We start from the raw sequence: 17,601 nt of genomic DNA on the forward strand, positions 1-17,601 counted from the left end.
AGAATTTACACCAGTCAGTGGCCTACCTTAACAGACACTCACCTTGCCCTGCCTCGATGTTCTGCATACCAGGCTGTTATTCTTTCCTCCCACATTTCTGGAGTCATCTGGTACAGGTTAATTACCTGAGAGAGACAGGCAGAGAAATCCTCAACTCACATTGTCCTACCTGTGGCTTTGACTTGTCACCTGATGAATGAGCCAGAAACAGAGAGCCTCAAGCTCAAAATGCCCTTCTTATCCCCTCACATACACCATCCCAACCCTAACATCTGAGCTCCAGTTCAGATGCCTTTCCAACTCCCTTGTGACTAAGATAAGCTTAACCCTGCGCTCTAATTAATCAGCTCTTAGTTAGCCTTCCTGAGCACATCACACTCCAACCACCCCCGCAGGCAACACCAGGACACCTGCAGAACGCAGCTGCTATTCTGGCAAAAGCCAGTGGGCAGAAAACATTCACTTCCATATTTATTAAAATATTCTAGATACAGATTAAGGTTTCCTCATTCAGTATGGCCAGGTTTACACTAGAAAGTTCTGTTGGCATAGCTCTGCCAGCCACAGAGAATACGTCTACACTGCAGCTGGGAGGGAGCTGTGTCCTCCCTGCCTGGGGACACAGACTTGTGCTAGCGGGGCTCATGCTAGCAACAGCGGCATGGATGCTGTGGCTTGGGCTGGAGCTCAGGCTCTCAAGCTCAACGGTCATGTGGGCTTAAGAGCCCGAGCCACAATCTCCACGCTGCTACTTTTAGCGCTCCAACTCAAGCCCTGCTAGCAAGAGTCTGGCTACACAGGCTGGGAGGCTCACTCCCCGCTGCACCGTAGGCATAACCATAGCTATGCCACCAAATCCCTCAGCGTAGATGCAGCTATGCCAACAGAAGAGTGCTTCTGCTGGCATAGCTACTGTCATTCGGTGAGGGGGTGGTGTTTCTACACCTTCTGCCGGTCTAAGTTGTGTCTACACTAGGCTGCTGTGCTGGTACAGCTTTACCCAGAAGACTATTTATGGCCAAGGGGCACAGCACATTGTATAACTTGCCTTAATAAGGGAACTTTGATCAAGAGAAAATAATTTACCGTTGTGGCTTTTGTAGATAGTCCTACAGGGCTATTCTACTGAAGATGCCAGTAAGTCCTAGAGACCCAGCCACAAATGTAGGCTTCTGCCAGGTTGAACTCCTTACCCGTTTTGGAAGCAACTCCTCTTGTGCTAAGAAGCCACGCTGATGAACAGTGGGATCGTAATCACCATACTGAAAAGAAACGCAAACGCTGCATGTTTAAGATGGCGACACACAAAGACTCCCTCTGAAGATGCGATAGAAACTGTCTACACTCTTGAACTTGAATTCAATATCACACACCCTTAAAATAACCACTGTGCAAGAGTAGAGAGTACACGTTGGCCAGTGTGTCAGCCCCATAGGTTTTCTTTATGATGTTAGTGTTGTTGTTCGGTACAGGCCTGGAGACCAACTACCTTCTTTTATCTCCAGAGCAGCTGGATAGTAGTACAGCAAACACCCCTCTACAGCTCCCAGCAGTGGGCCTCAGCCCTGCCCTCAAGGGTCACCTTATAGCAGCAAGAGGGGAGTTTGCTCTTCATAGTCATTCAGACCTTGACCTCTTAGCTGATGCTGTCCACAAGGGGTCCAGTTGCATCAGTGGTTTTTGTGGCATGGACCAAGACCAGCAAGTCATTTGATGCAGCTGGCACCCCCTTTCAGTCACGTCTCAATGTCCTATTTAATAAGTTTAACATTAGGAACATTTTTTTAAAGAGAGATTTCAATGGACACTTGGGGACACTTCCCAGACAGGAGTTTGTCCCACTGCCAGAAGTTCTCTTACTCAAATTAGGTCACAAAATACTATCCTTATTTGAAAAGTGTGCCCAATAATTATTCATGCTAGTTTAGATTATAAATCATTTCAAGCTTCATATAAAATGAAATTGGCAAAACAACCACTTCAGATATAAAGAGCATCTGTTAAAGATTCAAATGCTGAATGCCTCTGCAATGTGTGTAAAATTCAACGTTCCTCCTGCACAGTACGCAGGTCATGTAATGGCCAAGCCACAGTGCCTGAAATGAGTCAGTTGACTGAAAAGGAGATGATTTACAAGTGATATGTACAGGAAATACTTAGATTTTAATTCATCTCTCAATGCAAGAGTCACAATACGGCATCATCCAATTAAAGACAGGACACCATTTCCCTACGTCAGTCATTTCATGATGAAAATGCCCTTCATCTCTCTTTCTTGAGGGGAACGTTGCTTGGAAAGAACACACAGTAGCAATTGTTATAAGACAGACAAATAATAACACACAGCAACAATAGGCAGTCAAGAGACATTCCAAATCAGCCTCCATTTAACGCCTGAGCTGCAACGACATACACTAACAAACACCAGAGCTCAGAATCAACAATCTATACATATAACCCCTCAGCAGCAAAATGGTCAACATCTCATACAAGTGGAGATTAAAGACAGAATTATTGATTTAGAGCCAAGACAGAGGAAAAGGTTGCAAAGATGCAACAATCAGCTGACTCAGATGTAAATTAATACAACAGAGATACCACTGGCCTGATCCTGAGAGGTGCTGAGCACCTGGCAACTCCCCACTGGCTTCAATCATAGCTGCAGGTGCTCAGTGCTTCTCAAAAACAGGCTGCATATATGGATCTACTGAACACATGTCAAACTGAGAAATAATAATAAAAATGCAGGAGTTGGGAGGGAAAACAACTCCTATAAACTTGGACAGGCAGAAAATAAATTTCTGGTTGGAAAAAAAATGATAAATAGTATTAATATGATTATTTTAGGTTGTGATCTATCATGGGGACCCAAGACGACGTGTGGATTATGTGATTTTAGTACTGTGAAGGATGTCACCACATCCCAAAGGAATGTGTGTGCAGGGAGCAAGTCTGGATGAGAACATTCATTATTCAAAAATGAAAATCAACAAATGGCCGAAATATTGTAGGATATATTGGTTCAAGTGATTTGGCAAACATATTAAAAAAACCCTTTCAATTCAATTGTAACTCAAAAACTGTCATAGCAATTTAGTTCTTGTTAATTGAACTATATGATTAATATTTGTGTTTATACTTTGAGATTATCTTTATATCACTCAGACATCCGGTTTATATTGTACTGTATAAATCTGTGTACATTAATATTTTGAATATACATGCAATGCATTATTTATTTAGGAAAAAAATGAAAACAAATATGGAAAAAATAACTCTTGCAGGTGCTGGAATCCTACAACATCAGAGAGGCTGAATGGGCTTAGAGTCAGAATGACTCACTGAAAAAAATAGGAAAATCTCTCTGTGATTTTTTTGTTTTCAGCAGGGATGTATTTTTCAATAGATTCTGTCCTAACATTTGCTATTTAAAACTGAAGACTATATCAACATTTGAAAATGGTGGAGGTGATTTGAAAGCAACACTGGAGGGAAAAATTCCCAGTAATTCCCAGAATGAACAGAGCAATATTACAAATAAAGACATATTTTTTATTTCCCTGATGGCTACATTGTTATTATAAAGGTAAAACAGCAACACAAACATGAACTTTTCAGTCAGCGAAATCAAACGTAAATGCATCTGTTTGCATTGCTGTTAAGCACCTGCCTACAACAGCCAGCTGATTGGGGAAATAAATGCCTCTTTTAGTGGCTTCATCCCTACCTCTAGAGGCCACTCAGGTGAGAGACCAGCAGTTAGAATTTTCTCTCTTCCTAGCTCTGACCAGCACCAGCCCAACTGAAGGAAGTAAGCCAAGGAGTCCCAGCTTCTGCTCAGCCAGTAAAGGGCAGTGGTGAGGTCACTAAAGGAAGCAGTCATGGAAGCACTGGGATTAAGATAAGAACACAAGAACATAAGAATGGCTATATCGGGTCAGACTAAAGGTCCACCCAGCCCAGTATCCTGCCTACCGACAGTGGTCAATGCCAGGTGCCCCAGAGGGAGTGAATTTAACAGGTAATGATCTAATGATCTCTCTCCTGCCATCCATCTCCACCCTCTGACAAACAGAGGCTAGGGACACCATTCTTTAGCCATCCTGGCTAACAGCCATTAATGGACTTAAAAGAGAACTGGATAAATTCATGGAGGTTAAGCCCTGTTATAGTCCTAGCCTTCACAACCTCCTCAGGCAAGGCGTTCCACAGGTTGACTATGCGCTGAGTAAAGAAGAACTTCCTTTTATTTGTTTTAAACCTGCTACCCATTAATTTCATTTGGTGGCCCCCAGTTCTTATATTATGGGAACAAGTAAATAACTTTTCCTTATTCACTTTCTCCACACCACTCATGATTTTATAGACCTCTATCATATCCCCCCTTAGTCTCCTCTTTTCCAAGCTGAAAAGTCCTAGCCTCTTTAATCTCTCCTCATATGGGACCCGTTCCAAACCACTCATCATTTTAGTTGCCATTTTCTAAAACTTTTCTAATGCGAGTGTATCTTTTTCGAGATGAGGGGACCACATCTGTACGCAGTATTCAAGATGTGGGCATAACATGGATTTATACAAGGGCAATAAGATATTCTCCGTCTTATCCTCTATCCCTTTTTTTAATGATTCCTAACATCCAGTTTGCTTTTTTGACTGCCGCTGCACACTGCGTGGACGTCTTCAGAGAACTATCCACAATGACTCCAAGATCTTTCTCCTGATTAGTTATAGCTAAATTAGCCCCCCATCATATTGTATGTGTAATTGGGGTTATTTTTTCCAATGTGCATTACTTTACATTTATCCACATTAAATTTCATTTGCCATTTTGTTGCCCAATCACTTAGTTTTGTGAGATCTTTTTGAAGTTCTTCACAGTCTGCTTTGGTCTTAACTATCTTAAGCAATTTAGTATCATCAGCAAACTTTGCCACCTCGCTGTTTACCCCTTTCTCCAGATCATTTATGAATAAGTTGAATAGGATTGGTCCGAGGACTGACCCTTGGGGAACACCACTAGTTACCCCTCTCCATTCTGAAAATTGATCATTTATTCCTACCCTTTGTTCCTTGTCATAGAATCACAGAATATCAGGGTTGGAAGGGACCTCAGGAGGTCATCTAGTCCAACCCCCTGCTCAAAGCAGGACCAATCCCCAACTAAATCATCCCAGCCAGGGCTTTGTCAAGCCTGACCTTAAAAACTTCTAAGGAAGGAGATTCCACCACCTCCCTAGGTAACGCATTCCAGTATTTCTTCCAGTGCTGTCTTTTAACCAGTTTTCAAACCATGAAAGGATCTTCCCTCTTATCCCATGACAACTTAATTTACGTAAGAGCCTTTGGTGAGGGACCTTGTCAAAGGTTTTCTGCAAATCTAAGTACACTATGTCCACTGGATCCCCCTTGTCCACATGTTTGTTGACCCCCTCAAGGAATTCTAAGAGATTAATAAAACACAATCTCCCTTTACAGAAACCATGTTGGCTTTCGCACAACAATTTATGTTCTTCTATGTGTCTGACAATTTTATTCTTTACTATTGTTTCAACTAATTTGCCCGGTACTGACATTAGACTTACCGGTCTGTAATTGCCAGGATCACCTCTCAAGCCCTTCTTAAATATTGGCGTTACATTAGCTATCTTCCAGTCTTTGGGTAGAGTAGCTGATTTAAAGGACAGGTTACAAACCATAGTTAATAGTTCCGCAATTTCACATTTGAGTTCTTTCAGAACTCTTGGGTGAACGCCATCTGGTCCCGGTGACTTGTTACTGTTAAATTTCTCAATTAATTCCAAAACCTCCTCTAGTGATAGTTCAATCTGTGACAATTCCTCAGATTTGTCACCTACAAAAGATGTCTTAGGTTTGGGAATCTCCCTAACATCCTCAGCTGTGAAGACTGAAGCAAAGAATTCATTTACTTTCTCTGCAATGACTTTATCGTCTTTAAGTGCTCCTTTTGTATCTCGATCGTCCAGATCCTGAAAGTCAAGGGGGATTTTTTGCTGCTCTCTGGTGATTCTCTAAGATATCACAGCAGAGGTAGGAAACCCTGCTTAAAACCATGCTGCACCTTACAAACAACTAAACATCAAGCACAATTCAATAGTGTGTTAATAAGCATGTGGCCAATAGAGGAACTGCAAAAAGTGGCTGGAGCAGGAGAGAGGGTACAGTGAAAAGACCACGTATGTCTTACCTAACTTCAGCCTGGCATTGAGCATGTGAACTGTAGTGGCAGTCGCTGGGAAACTAATGGCACAGAGTGTTTACTCAACAGTTCTACTATTTTTGTGATCAAAAGAGTCGCTGTGGGCTTGTCTAGACATACATACATGCTGTACTGCTGCAGCGCGTCTGGTGAAGAGACACTATTCCAATGGGAGAGAGCTCTCCCGTTGGCATAATAAAACCACCTCTGCAAGCGGCGGCAGCTACATCAGTGGGAGAAGCTCTCCTGCCAACATAGCACTGTCCACATGAGTGCTTATGTCCATGTAACTTATGTCACTCAGGGAGGTAGTTTAGTCACCCCCCTGAATGACATAAATTATGCCGACATAAGTTGTAGTGTAGACACAACCTGTATGTATATTCTGTATGAAACAGGAAATGAGAGAAAACAAAACAAATGTTTGCTCATGCTCTTGAATACAAGGGTGCTGAATGAATATTCAGTACAATGCTTCTTAGAAGATAAATATTTTAAAAGATCCATTTCCCTGGCTGATAACTGCTCTAAACAAAATTATAATGCTTTGTTAAAAACAGAGACAAGATATTTTAGTTATAAAACAAATAAAATCCAAAAGCCTTATACCTTTTTTTCCTCAATAAGTCCCAATTTTTATAAATATATACTTATGTCAAATGCCACCCAACTATGCAGAGGTAACAACACTAATGACATAGGTAGTCTGAACAAAGGGGTAGGATGACACGACAGGCAAAGGGCCAGGCAGGTAGGGAAAGACAAGGGGATAAGTGTTGGCTCTACAAAGACAGTGAGACAAATTCTCCCTTCTGCAACTGCAGTTCATAAAGAAGAGGAGCCATCATGGATGGCTCGAGAGAAGCAAGATGTCTCTATGCCCAGTGTATCACTAAGCACTGCTCCACAGCCACTTTCTCATACATAGGTGGAGGGGGCAGGCCAGTGGTGTAGCCAGTGGATCCATGAAGTACACCACTCCTTTGGCCAGAGCTCTGATTAGTAGGCACGTAGAAAGCTGTAAGTGTGACTATAGCCTGCAAGTTTCAATAGTGCCACTTTTCAGAGTAACAGCCGTGTTAGTCTGTATTTGCAAAAAGAAAAGGAGTACTTGTGGCAATTTATTTGAGCATAAGCTTTCGTGAGCTACAGCTCACTTCATCGGATGCATACTGTGGAAAGTGTAGAAGATCTTTTTATATACACACAAAGCATGAAAAAATACCTCCTCCCACTCCACTCTCCTGCTGGTAATAGCTTATCTAAAGTGATCACTCTCCTTACAATGTGTATGATAATCAAGGTGCGCCATTTCCAGCACAAATCCAGGGTTTAACACGAACGTCTCGGGGGCGGGGTGGGGGGGATGGGATAGGAAAAAACAAAGGAAAATAGGTTACCTTGCATAATGACTTAGCCACTCCCAGTCTCTATTCAAGCCTAAGTTAATTGTATCGAATTGGAATTCATCTGCAAATTGAACAGTTTCTCGCTGGAGTCTGGATTTGAAGTTTTTTGATTTTAATATTGTGACCTTTAGGTCTGAGATCGAGTGACCAGAGAGATTGAAGTGTTCTCCGACTGGTTTATGAATGTTATAATTCTTGACATCTGATTTGTGTCCATTTATTCTTTTACGTAGAGACTGTCCAGTCTGACCAATGTACATGGCAGAGGGGCATTGCTGGCACATGATGGCATATATCACATTGGTGGATGTGCAGGTGAACGAGCCTCTGATAGTGTGGCTGATGTGATTAGGCCCTATGATGGTGTCCCCTGAATAGATATGTGGGCACAGTTGGCAACGGGCTTTGTTGCAAGGATAGGTTCCTGGGTTAGTGGTTCTGTTGTGTGGTTGCTGGTGAGTATTTGCTTCAGGTTGGCGGGCTGTCTGTAGGCAAGGACTGGCCTGTCTCCCAAGATTTGTGAGAGTGTTGGGTCATCCTTCAGGATAGGTTGTAGATCCTTAATAATGCGTTGGAGGGGTTTTAGTTGGGGGCTGAAGGTGACGGCTAGTGGCATTCTGTTATTTTCTTTGTTAGGCCTGTCCTGTAGTAGGTGACTTCTGGGAACCCTTCTGGCTCTATCAATCTGTTTCTACCCACCTGCGGAAGTGAATTGTAGTTGTAAGAATGCTTGAGAGAGATCTTGCAGGTGTTTGTCTCTGTCTGAGGGGTTGGAGCAAATGCGGTTGTATCGCAGAGCTTGGCTGTAGACGATGGATCGTGTGGTGTGGTCAGGGTGAAAGCTGGAGGCATGTAGGTAGGAATAGCGGTCAGTAGGTTTCCGGTATAGGGTGGTGTTTATGTGACCATCGTTTATTAGCACTGTAGTGTCCAGGAAGTGGATCTCTTGTGTGGACTGGACCAGGCTGAGGTTGATGGTGGGATGGAAATTGTTGAAATCATGGTGGAATTCCTCAAGGGCTTCTTTTCCTGGACCCATGGAATTCCACCATGATCTACAACCTATCCTGGAGGATGACCCAACACTCTCACAAATCTTGGGAGACAGGCCAGTCCTTGCCTACAGACAGCCCCCCAACCTGAAGCAAATACTCACCAGCAACCACATACCACACAACAGAACCACTAACCCAGGAACCTATCCTTGCAACAAAGCCCGTTGCCAACTGTGCCCACATATCTATTCAGGGGACACCATCACAGGGCCTAATAACATCAGCCACACTATCAGAGGCTCGTTCACCTGCACATCCACCAATGTGATAGATGCCATCATGTGCCAGCAATGCCCCTCTGCCATGTACATTGATCAAACTGGACAGTCTCTACGTAAAAGAATAAATTGTCACAAATCAGATGTCAAGAATTATAACATTCATAAACCAGTCGGAGAACACTTCAATCTCTCTGGTCACTCGATCTCAGACCTAAAGGTCGCAATATTAAAACCAAAAAACTTCAAATCCAGACTCCAGCGAGAAACTGTTGAATTGGAATTCATTTGCAAATTGGATACAATTAACTTAGGCTTGAATAGAGACTGGGAGTGGCTAAGTCATTATGCAAGGTAACCTATTTCCCCTTGTTTTTTCCTAGCCCACCCCTCCACCCCACCCCCCAGACGTTCGTGTTAAACCCTGGATTTGTGCTGGAAATGGCCCACCTTGATTATCATACACATTGTAAGGAGAGTGATCACTTTAGATAAGCTATTACCAGCAGGAGAGTGGAGTGGGAGGAGGTATTTTTTCATGCTTTGTGTGTATATAAAAAGATCTTCTACACTTTCCACAGTATGCATCTGATGAAGTGAGCTGTAGCTCACGAAAGCTTATGCTCAAATAAATTGGTTAGTCTCTAAGGTGTCACAAGTACTCCTTTTCTTTTTGCGAATAGTGTCACTGTGGCTGCTCTGAGTTCTGTCTCTGTGATGCCTTCTCCTCCCTGCTAGACACTTTCATATCGGTCCCCAGCACAATTCAGGTTTAGTATGCAAGACAAGAATTTGGCTCAAAGGGAGGAAACCCAATGTCTGCTGAGCCTGTGATCTGGCTAGGCCAGCTGTAACAAGAGAACCCATGATCTGATGCCTAAGAGAAAGGAAGAGGGGAAAGAAAAACACCTCACTAAAGTTATTTCCCTCACCCCAACAAATCTGCACTACTAACAACGTAAGATGGACTGGAGCAAGGCTTGGGGCCAGCAATGGAGGTTTATTTAATTCCATGGTGGCAGTCCAGCTGGAGGGTCTTTGGCAGAAAGAGGAGTTGAAAAGTGCAAGAGTAGGGGGTAGAAATGGCTACTGCAGAGAGCAGGAGTGGGGTATGATGACTTATCTCCTGTAGCAACACCAGCTGGCGTGGGTACTGCAGTTTATAAGCTCTGCCCTCGTTGCTGAGTCCTAATAGGGGATGCAGGGTCTATCCTAAGGACCGAAGGGTCACTAGCACAGATTAGGCTATGAAGCTGGCATTCCTGCCATTCACTCAAGTCTGCACAAATCTAGCACCGCCCCAGTTCCTCAGCAGATGATGGTCTATCACGGAGCATCTGACACCTCAAAAGGCATGAGGAAATAAAACCAAACCACTCAGACACCAATGGGCTCATGGGAGATTTCCCATCATTCCTCTGTGCCTACCTTGGCTTGGACAGCATAGGAGGCCAGCAGCACAGATGCCTCAGGAGGACAGTAGATCTTCTCATCTAAAATCTGCTTCTTTACCTGAGCAAAGCAGCAAAGGAGATAGAACACTGCTTTAGTGGAGCTATTCAAGGCGCAACCATCACAGCAGATGGCTGCAGTTTGTTTTAACTAGGGCTGCCAACCAGCCAGTTAAAGATTTTCCTCATACAGGGCACAATTCTGCCTGATGCAAACTCTGGCACTCTTCAGGGAACAGGCTCAGGTTTCCACAAGCCACTGTTTTCAGATGGATTCATGCAGTGGCGAATTAGTCACTGGACCCACAGGGGCCGGGGGCCTCTGGCTTCTGCTGCCCGGCAGATGAAGCCCCTGTGCCCCCCGACCAGGTCCCTGGCAGAAGCCACGGAATGGGGGAAGCCCCTCCCCTGCCCAAGCACATACCCCTACCCTGTCCCCAGCAGAAGCCATGGGACAAGGGAAGCCCCTCCAGCAGCCCGTCCTCAGCAGAAGCCATGGAATTGGGACTCCCAACTCAGTCCACAGCGACCCCCCATCCTCATCCCCTGCAGAAGCCCCTGGGAGGGGGAAGGCCCCCCAGCAACACCTGACCCCATCCCTGGCAGAGGAAGCCCCCAGTGCTCTGACCCCATCCCGGCAGAAGCTGAGGGCACCAAGGGAAACCCCTCCCCCGATCCCACTCTCCAGCAGAAGCGCTGGACGGGCAGGGCAGGAGAAACTCCAGCACCCCAACCCTGGTCCCCTGAAGAAGTGCAGGGAGTGGCAGGGGAAGCTGTGGCGCAGGGACAGAGCTTCTCCTGTCTTGGGGTCACCGGGGGGGTGGGGGAGACCAGAAATGGGTTGTGGAGCTGGTGGAATGGGGGGGGGGACCCTGGATGGAACAGGGGCGGGGTCCCTGGGAAGGGGCAGAAAGGGATGGGGCTGTGGGCGGGGCCGCAAGTGGAAGGGATGGGGAGAGGCCCCCCACTTGCTCTGGCCCAGGGAAACCTTAATCCACCTTTGGATTCATGAGAAGAACTTTAGTTCAACATGCGAAACTACTGAGTGAAAACTAAACTCATCCCTTTGTTAAAGATAACATTTTACGTCTAATAAACACACACAATTCAAAATGATGACTTGTACAGCATCTACAGCTCCTTCCCCTTGAGCACATGAAGGATTTTGTATTATTATATACAGGACTAATTCTGATTGCTTTTGTGCCCAGTCAGTGTTGACCTACGAACCAGTCTTTTACAAGGCCTATAGCTTGCTCATGAACTAGACTCCTATGATCCTCTATGGTCATGCTAAGAAGAGAAAATACAAGCTTGCTAAACTTAAGATATAGTGACCTTTTAACACAGTGTCCTGCTCTTGTGACTGAGCAAGTAATGTCTTAAACCACAACAGACAGCAATATATAAAATATCAAAGTAATGAGTAACCAAATGTCTGTCTGATCACGTGCTTGAAAATTTATGAAATGTACCAGACAAATATGTATTTTTATCCATGACATGAAAAAAGAGGAACTAATGGAATTGTAAACAACCTTACTATAAATATTGGCAAGGGATAAGCAATTATCAGGACCAAGACGAGACTGTGATCAGTTTGTCATCGCTGTAATGCTGCTTCTCCAGATTCTGGCAACCATGATTGATATCTATTTCCATCATGCACTGTTTTAATATGTCTCATCTAATACATTCAATCACTGACTTATCCAAGTTTTTTTAAATTCCTTCATAAATTCAATCTGCATTAACTATTGGCTATTGATTAATAAATGGCTACTAGATATGGATTAATTATTGATTACTGGAAACCCTGATCTTCATCCAGGAGGTGCCAACCACCCTCAAATTCCACTGACCATTATCAGAGTTGTGGGTCGCTTTGTGGCAGTACTTTTAGTGACATGCACAGTACTGCACACACTCCCACAAGGGCCAAGTTACAGCTACTGAGGACCACTACTTTGCATTTCCGGACCTTCATGCATTTAAAAATTAACTTGTCATGTTTGATTATTTTTGTATTAAACACTAATTTTCCAAAGGGAAAAAAAGTGCATTTTATTTCAATGTGAGCTTTAAATGGATTGTCACACTAACACACAATCAGCTACAGTAACATCACTTTGCACTTACAGTGTGATTTGCATCTAAGTCCTTTCCTTACCAATCACAGAGGCTATACTTCTGCATTAACATAATCAGGCGAGTCTGCAGACTTATACATGTTCCTATATCACAAACAGAGTTAGAGCACCACTACCCCACTATGTTATTAAAAACAGTAAAAAGTCACATACTGCAGTTGAGAGATGCAGTTTTCATCCAGGATTAAACCCGTGGCAAATTTGCCATTTTAAAATAATCTTAAAATACCTGTGTGAGGTATCTGAGCAACAAAAAGGACTTGAAAATTAACATGAATACTTTGCTCCCCAGAGTAAAGATACTAGAAGGGCACAGAGTACTTCATGAACATTAAGCCTCACAACAACCCACTGAGGTAGCTTTTATACCCATTTTACAGAGGGACAGGAAACAGCACAGTGAGGTTTGAAGCCTACATTTGCAAGTGTTCACTGACCTGGATGGCTTCAGTTTGGGGGCTATAAAGGTCTAAATAGCCCCGCAACTACTAATTTTGGGTGCTTTAACTTGGGACACTGGAAAATCCAACCTCCTTCAATCTGAGGCACCCAAAAAGAAAATCAGCAGACACTTGAAAGTTTAAGCCTAAATGACTTGCCCAAGGAAAAGCAGCTGGGAATAGAACTAAGGAATCCTACTGTAACCACTAGACATCACTGTAATTTTCCCAGTCCTATAAGTCTCTCACACATACACACAAGTCCCTTTATGGGCTGAGAATAAACCTGGAATGTTGTAGCCCAAAAGGTAGTTATTTCAGAAATCATCCTTGCCTGAAAAATGGGACTTCTGATGAAAGTACCTCATTAACCTGAAGTAGAGTGCAACAGCATCAGAGCAGATTGCCCCAAAACAAAGTTGCATGGCATTTCCCTTCTCTCCAGAAAAGCTAAAGAGCCTATTTCTATAAATTTAGCCTAGTGGACAGCACAGTGGAGTGGCACTCAAGAAATATGGATTCTATTCCCAGCTCTGGCCTGCTGGGTGGCTTTGGGCAACCCACTTTGGCGCTCTGTGCCTCAGTTTCCCTATCTCTAAAAAGAGAGTGATAATGACATGGACCTCCTTTGTCAAGCACTTTGAGATCTACTGATGAAAAGTGCTGCATAAGAGCTAGGTGTCGTTATCACAGACTGCAAACTACAGTGGGTCAGTTGAAACATTTAGTTCTCCATCCCACTCCGTCTTAGTAATCAGCTTCTGACTCCATTGGGCTTATGGGATTTTCTTCTGCTCCAGTTATTTGGGGCCTACTTTGGTGAAGAAGAGAGCTTTATAGTGTACCCTGAATATGGCATGGGCTGGACTTGTCCTGCTCTCCTTCAGAAGGATGCGCCTGTGTTTTTTTACAATAAAAATGCTAGCCATGCATTACGGACAGCTGGCATATCTTGATACAAGACATTCACACTCGTTGCAAGGATGTGACACCTCCCGCACTTTGCTTAGCTCCTGAAACTGTCCCTCTCTCACCCAGATACCCTCCTAGCAGGAGAGTATAACCTATTAATATTGCTAGGCACCTCATTTACAGACTGAGTATGTTGAATGCTGCTAGGTTTACACAAACCATCTTTTCTCTATTTTTACATCACCATGTGCTTATTGAAATTGCTCATTTCAGAGTGGGTTTGAACTTAAAGACAAGAAGCCATGCTGGGATGACCAGAACCAGTCAACATTAAGAAACACACCTACAGCCCTACTACCCACCACATTTCCCAGCCCTTGGGAAGGACAACCAGTTGCTTAAGCACATACCTGCAGAAAGAACAAGTGCTGTGTGATCTCCTGAACCAGCTCCTCCTCCGCATTCTCAGGGTAAAATTTGGCAAGGAAGTGAAAAGTGACCGGCTCCTCTGTTGGAACGTCATGATCCAGGACCTGCAGGATTGGACAATCAATCAGTGACTCCAACCCCCCCAACACCATTGCCTCTTACAGCCTAGACACAGGTGCCAAACTTTTACTTCCCCTCAAACTGCAGTACCCCCTCTCCAGGTTTTCCAGTCACCTGGTCAATATGATGCAATCTGGAAAGTTCAGGAACCATTGCCCCACAGGCTTGTAAGAAGTTTGCAATTTCTACATATTTATAAAACAAACTCAAAGCAGAAACAAATTATCCTGCATGCTATGGTGTGGAATGTTTCATGAGGCAGAGGATTCATTTTTCTTTTTCCCTGCTGAGCACATACAGGTCCTACCAACACACACAAATCTTTCGTCAAAATATGCAGTTTCCTGCTACAAAGACAACTGGTGAGCCTGGAAGTTGCTTTCATATTTTTTCTTAGGCAGAGAGATACAATCCTAACTTCTCAAAAAGAAAAGGAGTACTTGTGGCACCTTAGAGACTAACCAATTTATTTGAGCATAAGCTTTCGTGAGCTACAGCTCACTTCATCGGATGCATCCGATGAAGTGAGCTGTAGCTCACGAAAGCTTATGCTCAAATAAATTGGTTAGTCTCTAAGGCGTCACAAGTACTCCTTTTCTTTTTGCGAATACAGACTAACACGGCTGTTACTCTGAATCCTAACTTCTGTTCACTGAACTAAATATCCTGTGTTTGGAAACAGAGGCTCAACCAGACCTTTATTTCAATACTGCTCAAGAAAGGTTCATCTCAGACACCAGAAGGAAGAATTCCCTGGGGGCGAAGGGAGGAATAGTGTACAGGATTATTCCCTATTGTACATTTTCTAGTGGTTTGCCCAGTTTAGTTTTAAATCATACAAGCAAAGGAAATGATGGTTCCATTAGGAGACTATTCAGCAGTTGAGAGGATCACATTGTTGAGAAGTATTCCTTTCCTTAACTTCATCTCCCATATGTGTTCGCTATTGTGTCTCCTTCCTAGGCACTTCCATACCTCAAACACTGACAGACTGTTAGTAATGAGATGTCATACTTCAACCTCACTTTTCCAGTATTTGCACAGTATATTTTGGAAAGCTAACGTCTCTAAAGGGTCTGCCCTTTATGTACACATGGAGATTCTCCAAATAAGATATTAGACCCCATTTACATTACAATCATCTTGGGGGTATGGTTATAACATGGCTGTCCCTTGAAACAGGTAATGTACCAGTTTTATAATGTAGAAGGGACCTTGTATGTATAGTCTAAGGCTTTGTGATGGTTCAGGGATAGACTAAAGGTCCGACCTAACACTAACTGTGCTGGAGGACAATCATATTGTATTTGGATCTCTTGACTGATGTATCTATAAATCAGCCAAAGCCTATTTCTGCTCCCGGTGCACCCCCAGAACTCCCACTGATGCATCTCCATGTTTCATGCATGGACAGCCAGGGAAAGATCTACCCTCTCACTCCACCACACCCATTCCCTAAAAGGAAAGTTCTAGTCCAACCTTCTTGTCCATTTTGAGCCAGGCCACTGTATCCTTGATCGTGTACTGAAGTCCAAAGAACCAGGTTTCTCTAAGTCCGAGTGTCCTGCATACCAAGTCGAACAAATCCTTCCCTTTCCACTTCACCTGCAGCAAGAGAGCAAACAGCAAATGGCATTTGAAAGACTGAATTATAATCTTCCCCTCCGCCCCTTTTTTCCATTCAGACACATCAAATTCACTTTCTCCTGCATGTGTGCTTGCCCTCTCCCACTACTCCCACTGTCATGCCTTGTAATGCAGATACAGCACTAGGAATGCCAATGTTATCCTATTGCAATCACACTGTACATTAAATCCTCCCATAGAATGCAGATAGCAGATCGGCAATTTTACCCGGCACTGCATGGAAGGGTGGTTTTACTCTGGAAATCGACCACAAACATGACTTTATGGAGGTCCCATGTTGAGCACGTCTCGGTGAAACCATATCAAATTGGTTCAGTTTAGAAGAAAGAAGTCAGTTTCTCTTACTGCTAATGCACCAAACCTCACCTGGGATCTGAAAAATCTGGGTTCTTTTCAACGCCCGCACCACTCTCAGTGGTTAATATTCAGCATGCAAAATTTTGCCCTTAATTGCACGTGTGCAACCCCAATGTCTTCAAATCCTGTTCCCAGCTATCCCTAGACTCACTTCAATATCTTCTACAGAGTTTCACAGATGACACAAAGAGCACCATTCGACCCTGAAACTGGAACTTAAACGATTTCTAATGATGATGCACAAACAAGAATAGACCAGCTTATTCCTGCAGAGTCATTAGCTCTGCAGGACTGACAGGAATAAAAAGTAACAAAAGCCTCATTTTTATCACTGAAGTCTGCAACTCTGTTCTAGACACACACAAGGAGCAGCTGTGGTGTGAGTAACAAAGGGCCATTTTTAAAGAGTACAACCACACTTTACACTGGAGACATTTGGTAATAAAAAGTAATTGCTGGAGCCGAGAAAACTGATCCAGGCCACAAGCCATGACCTTCCAACAGTTCCACAGTTGCCTCAGCCTTGTTAAAGTTTGATTTTAAAAAATGAAGAGGGGGGAGGAGGAAGATGAAGAGGGATATAAAACAGGAGATCCTATATTCCAAAGCCACTTCGCTTTTCCACTTGCCTGGATGGAAACACTGCTGGACAGGGACATATGGCCATTTTTTCAAAGCCCTAGGGCAGAAGAATCTCAGCACACCTCCCTGTCACAGCTGCTCAATCTTAGTACCACCTGGACAGCTTCACTATTAATGCTAAAGAACAGCAGAGATCGTGCGTCACCCATACCAGCTGCTGTGACACACTGCCACCTTGTGGGTAATACAGTCAAGGAATATGTAGTCCCTTTCATTACTCCACAGCTGTTTTGAGTCAAAAGGAACATATCAGAACTCCTTCCTTCACCCAATACATGCACAAATGTTACCAGAGCATTCCGAAGAACAGAAGAATGCAGATGCTCAAATAAAAACAAATCAAATGTCAGAGAGCATCTCTGTGATCCACATAACATACAATCAAACCATGAGGTTGAAAGGACCCAGGGTTGATTTTCCAGTGTTGCCATTAGAAGGCCCTAATTCCAGGGGTTCAAACGCACCTCCTGCAATGGGATACAACTTGGTGTATGAGGACTCAGTCTGGGAGGGAGTTTTTTCTGGCCAGTTTTTTCAAGGGGAGTTTAATCTGA

At 43.7% G+C, this 17,601-nt stretch overlaps 1 protein-coding gene across 9 annotated transcripts in view; it reads right to left on the minus strand.

Annotated features, from left to right (window-relative positions):
• NF2 (neurofibromin 2) overlaps nt 1–17,601 on the minus strand; it is a 112,606-nt gene that overhangs the window by 67,040 nt on the left and 27,965 nt on the right. For all 9 annotated transcript variants that reach the window (XR_005222339.2, XM_037878366.2, XM_037878368.2 and 6 more), the window contains exons 2-6: nt 15,881–16,006; nt 14,263–14,385; nt 10,328–10,411; nt 1,194–1,262; nt 43–125 (exon numbers count right to left, since the gene is read on the minus strand). Coding sequence is in view for 8 of the 9 variants with exons in the window: in XM_037878366.2 (XP_037734294.1) it covers nt 43–125; nt 1,194–1,262; nt 10,328–10,411; nt 14,263–14,385; nt 15,881–16,006 (485 nt within the window). In the remaining variant the exon portion in view is untranslated. The remainder of the gene's footprint in view (nt 1–42; nt 126–1,193; nt 1,263–10,327; nt 10,412–14,262; nt 14,386–15,880; nt 16,007–17,601) is intronic.

The sequence above is a fragment of the Chelonia mydas genome, chromosome 15, assembly GCF_015237465.2.
Source record: "Chelonia mydas isolate rCheMyd1 chromosome 15, rCheMyd1.pri.v2, whole genome shotgun sequence".
Classification (NCBI taxonomy): Eukaryota; Metazoa; Chordata; order Testudines; family Cheloniidae; genus Chelonia; species Chelonia mydas.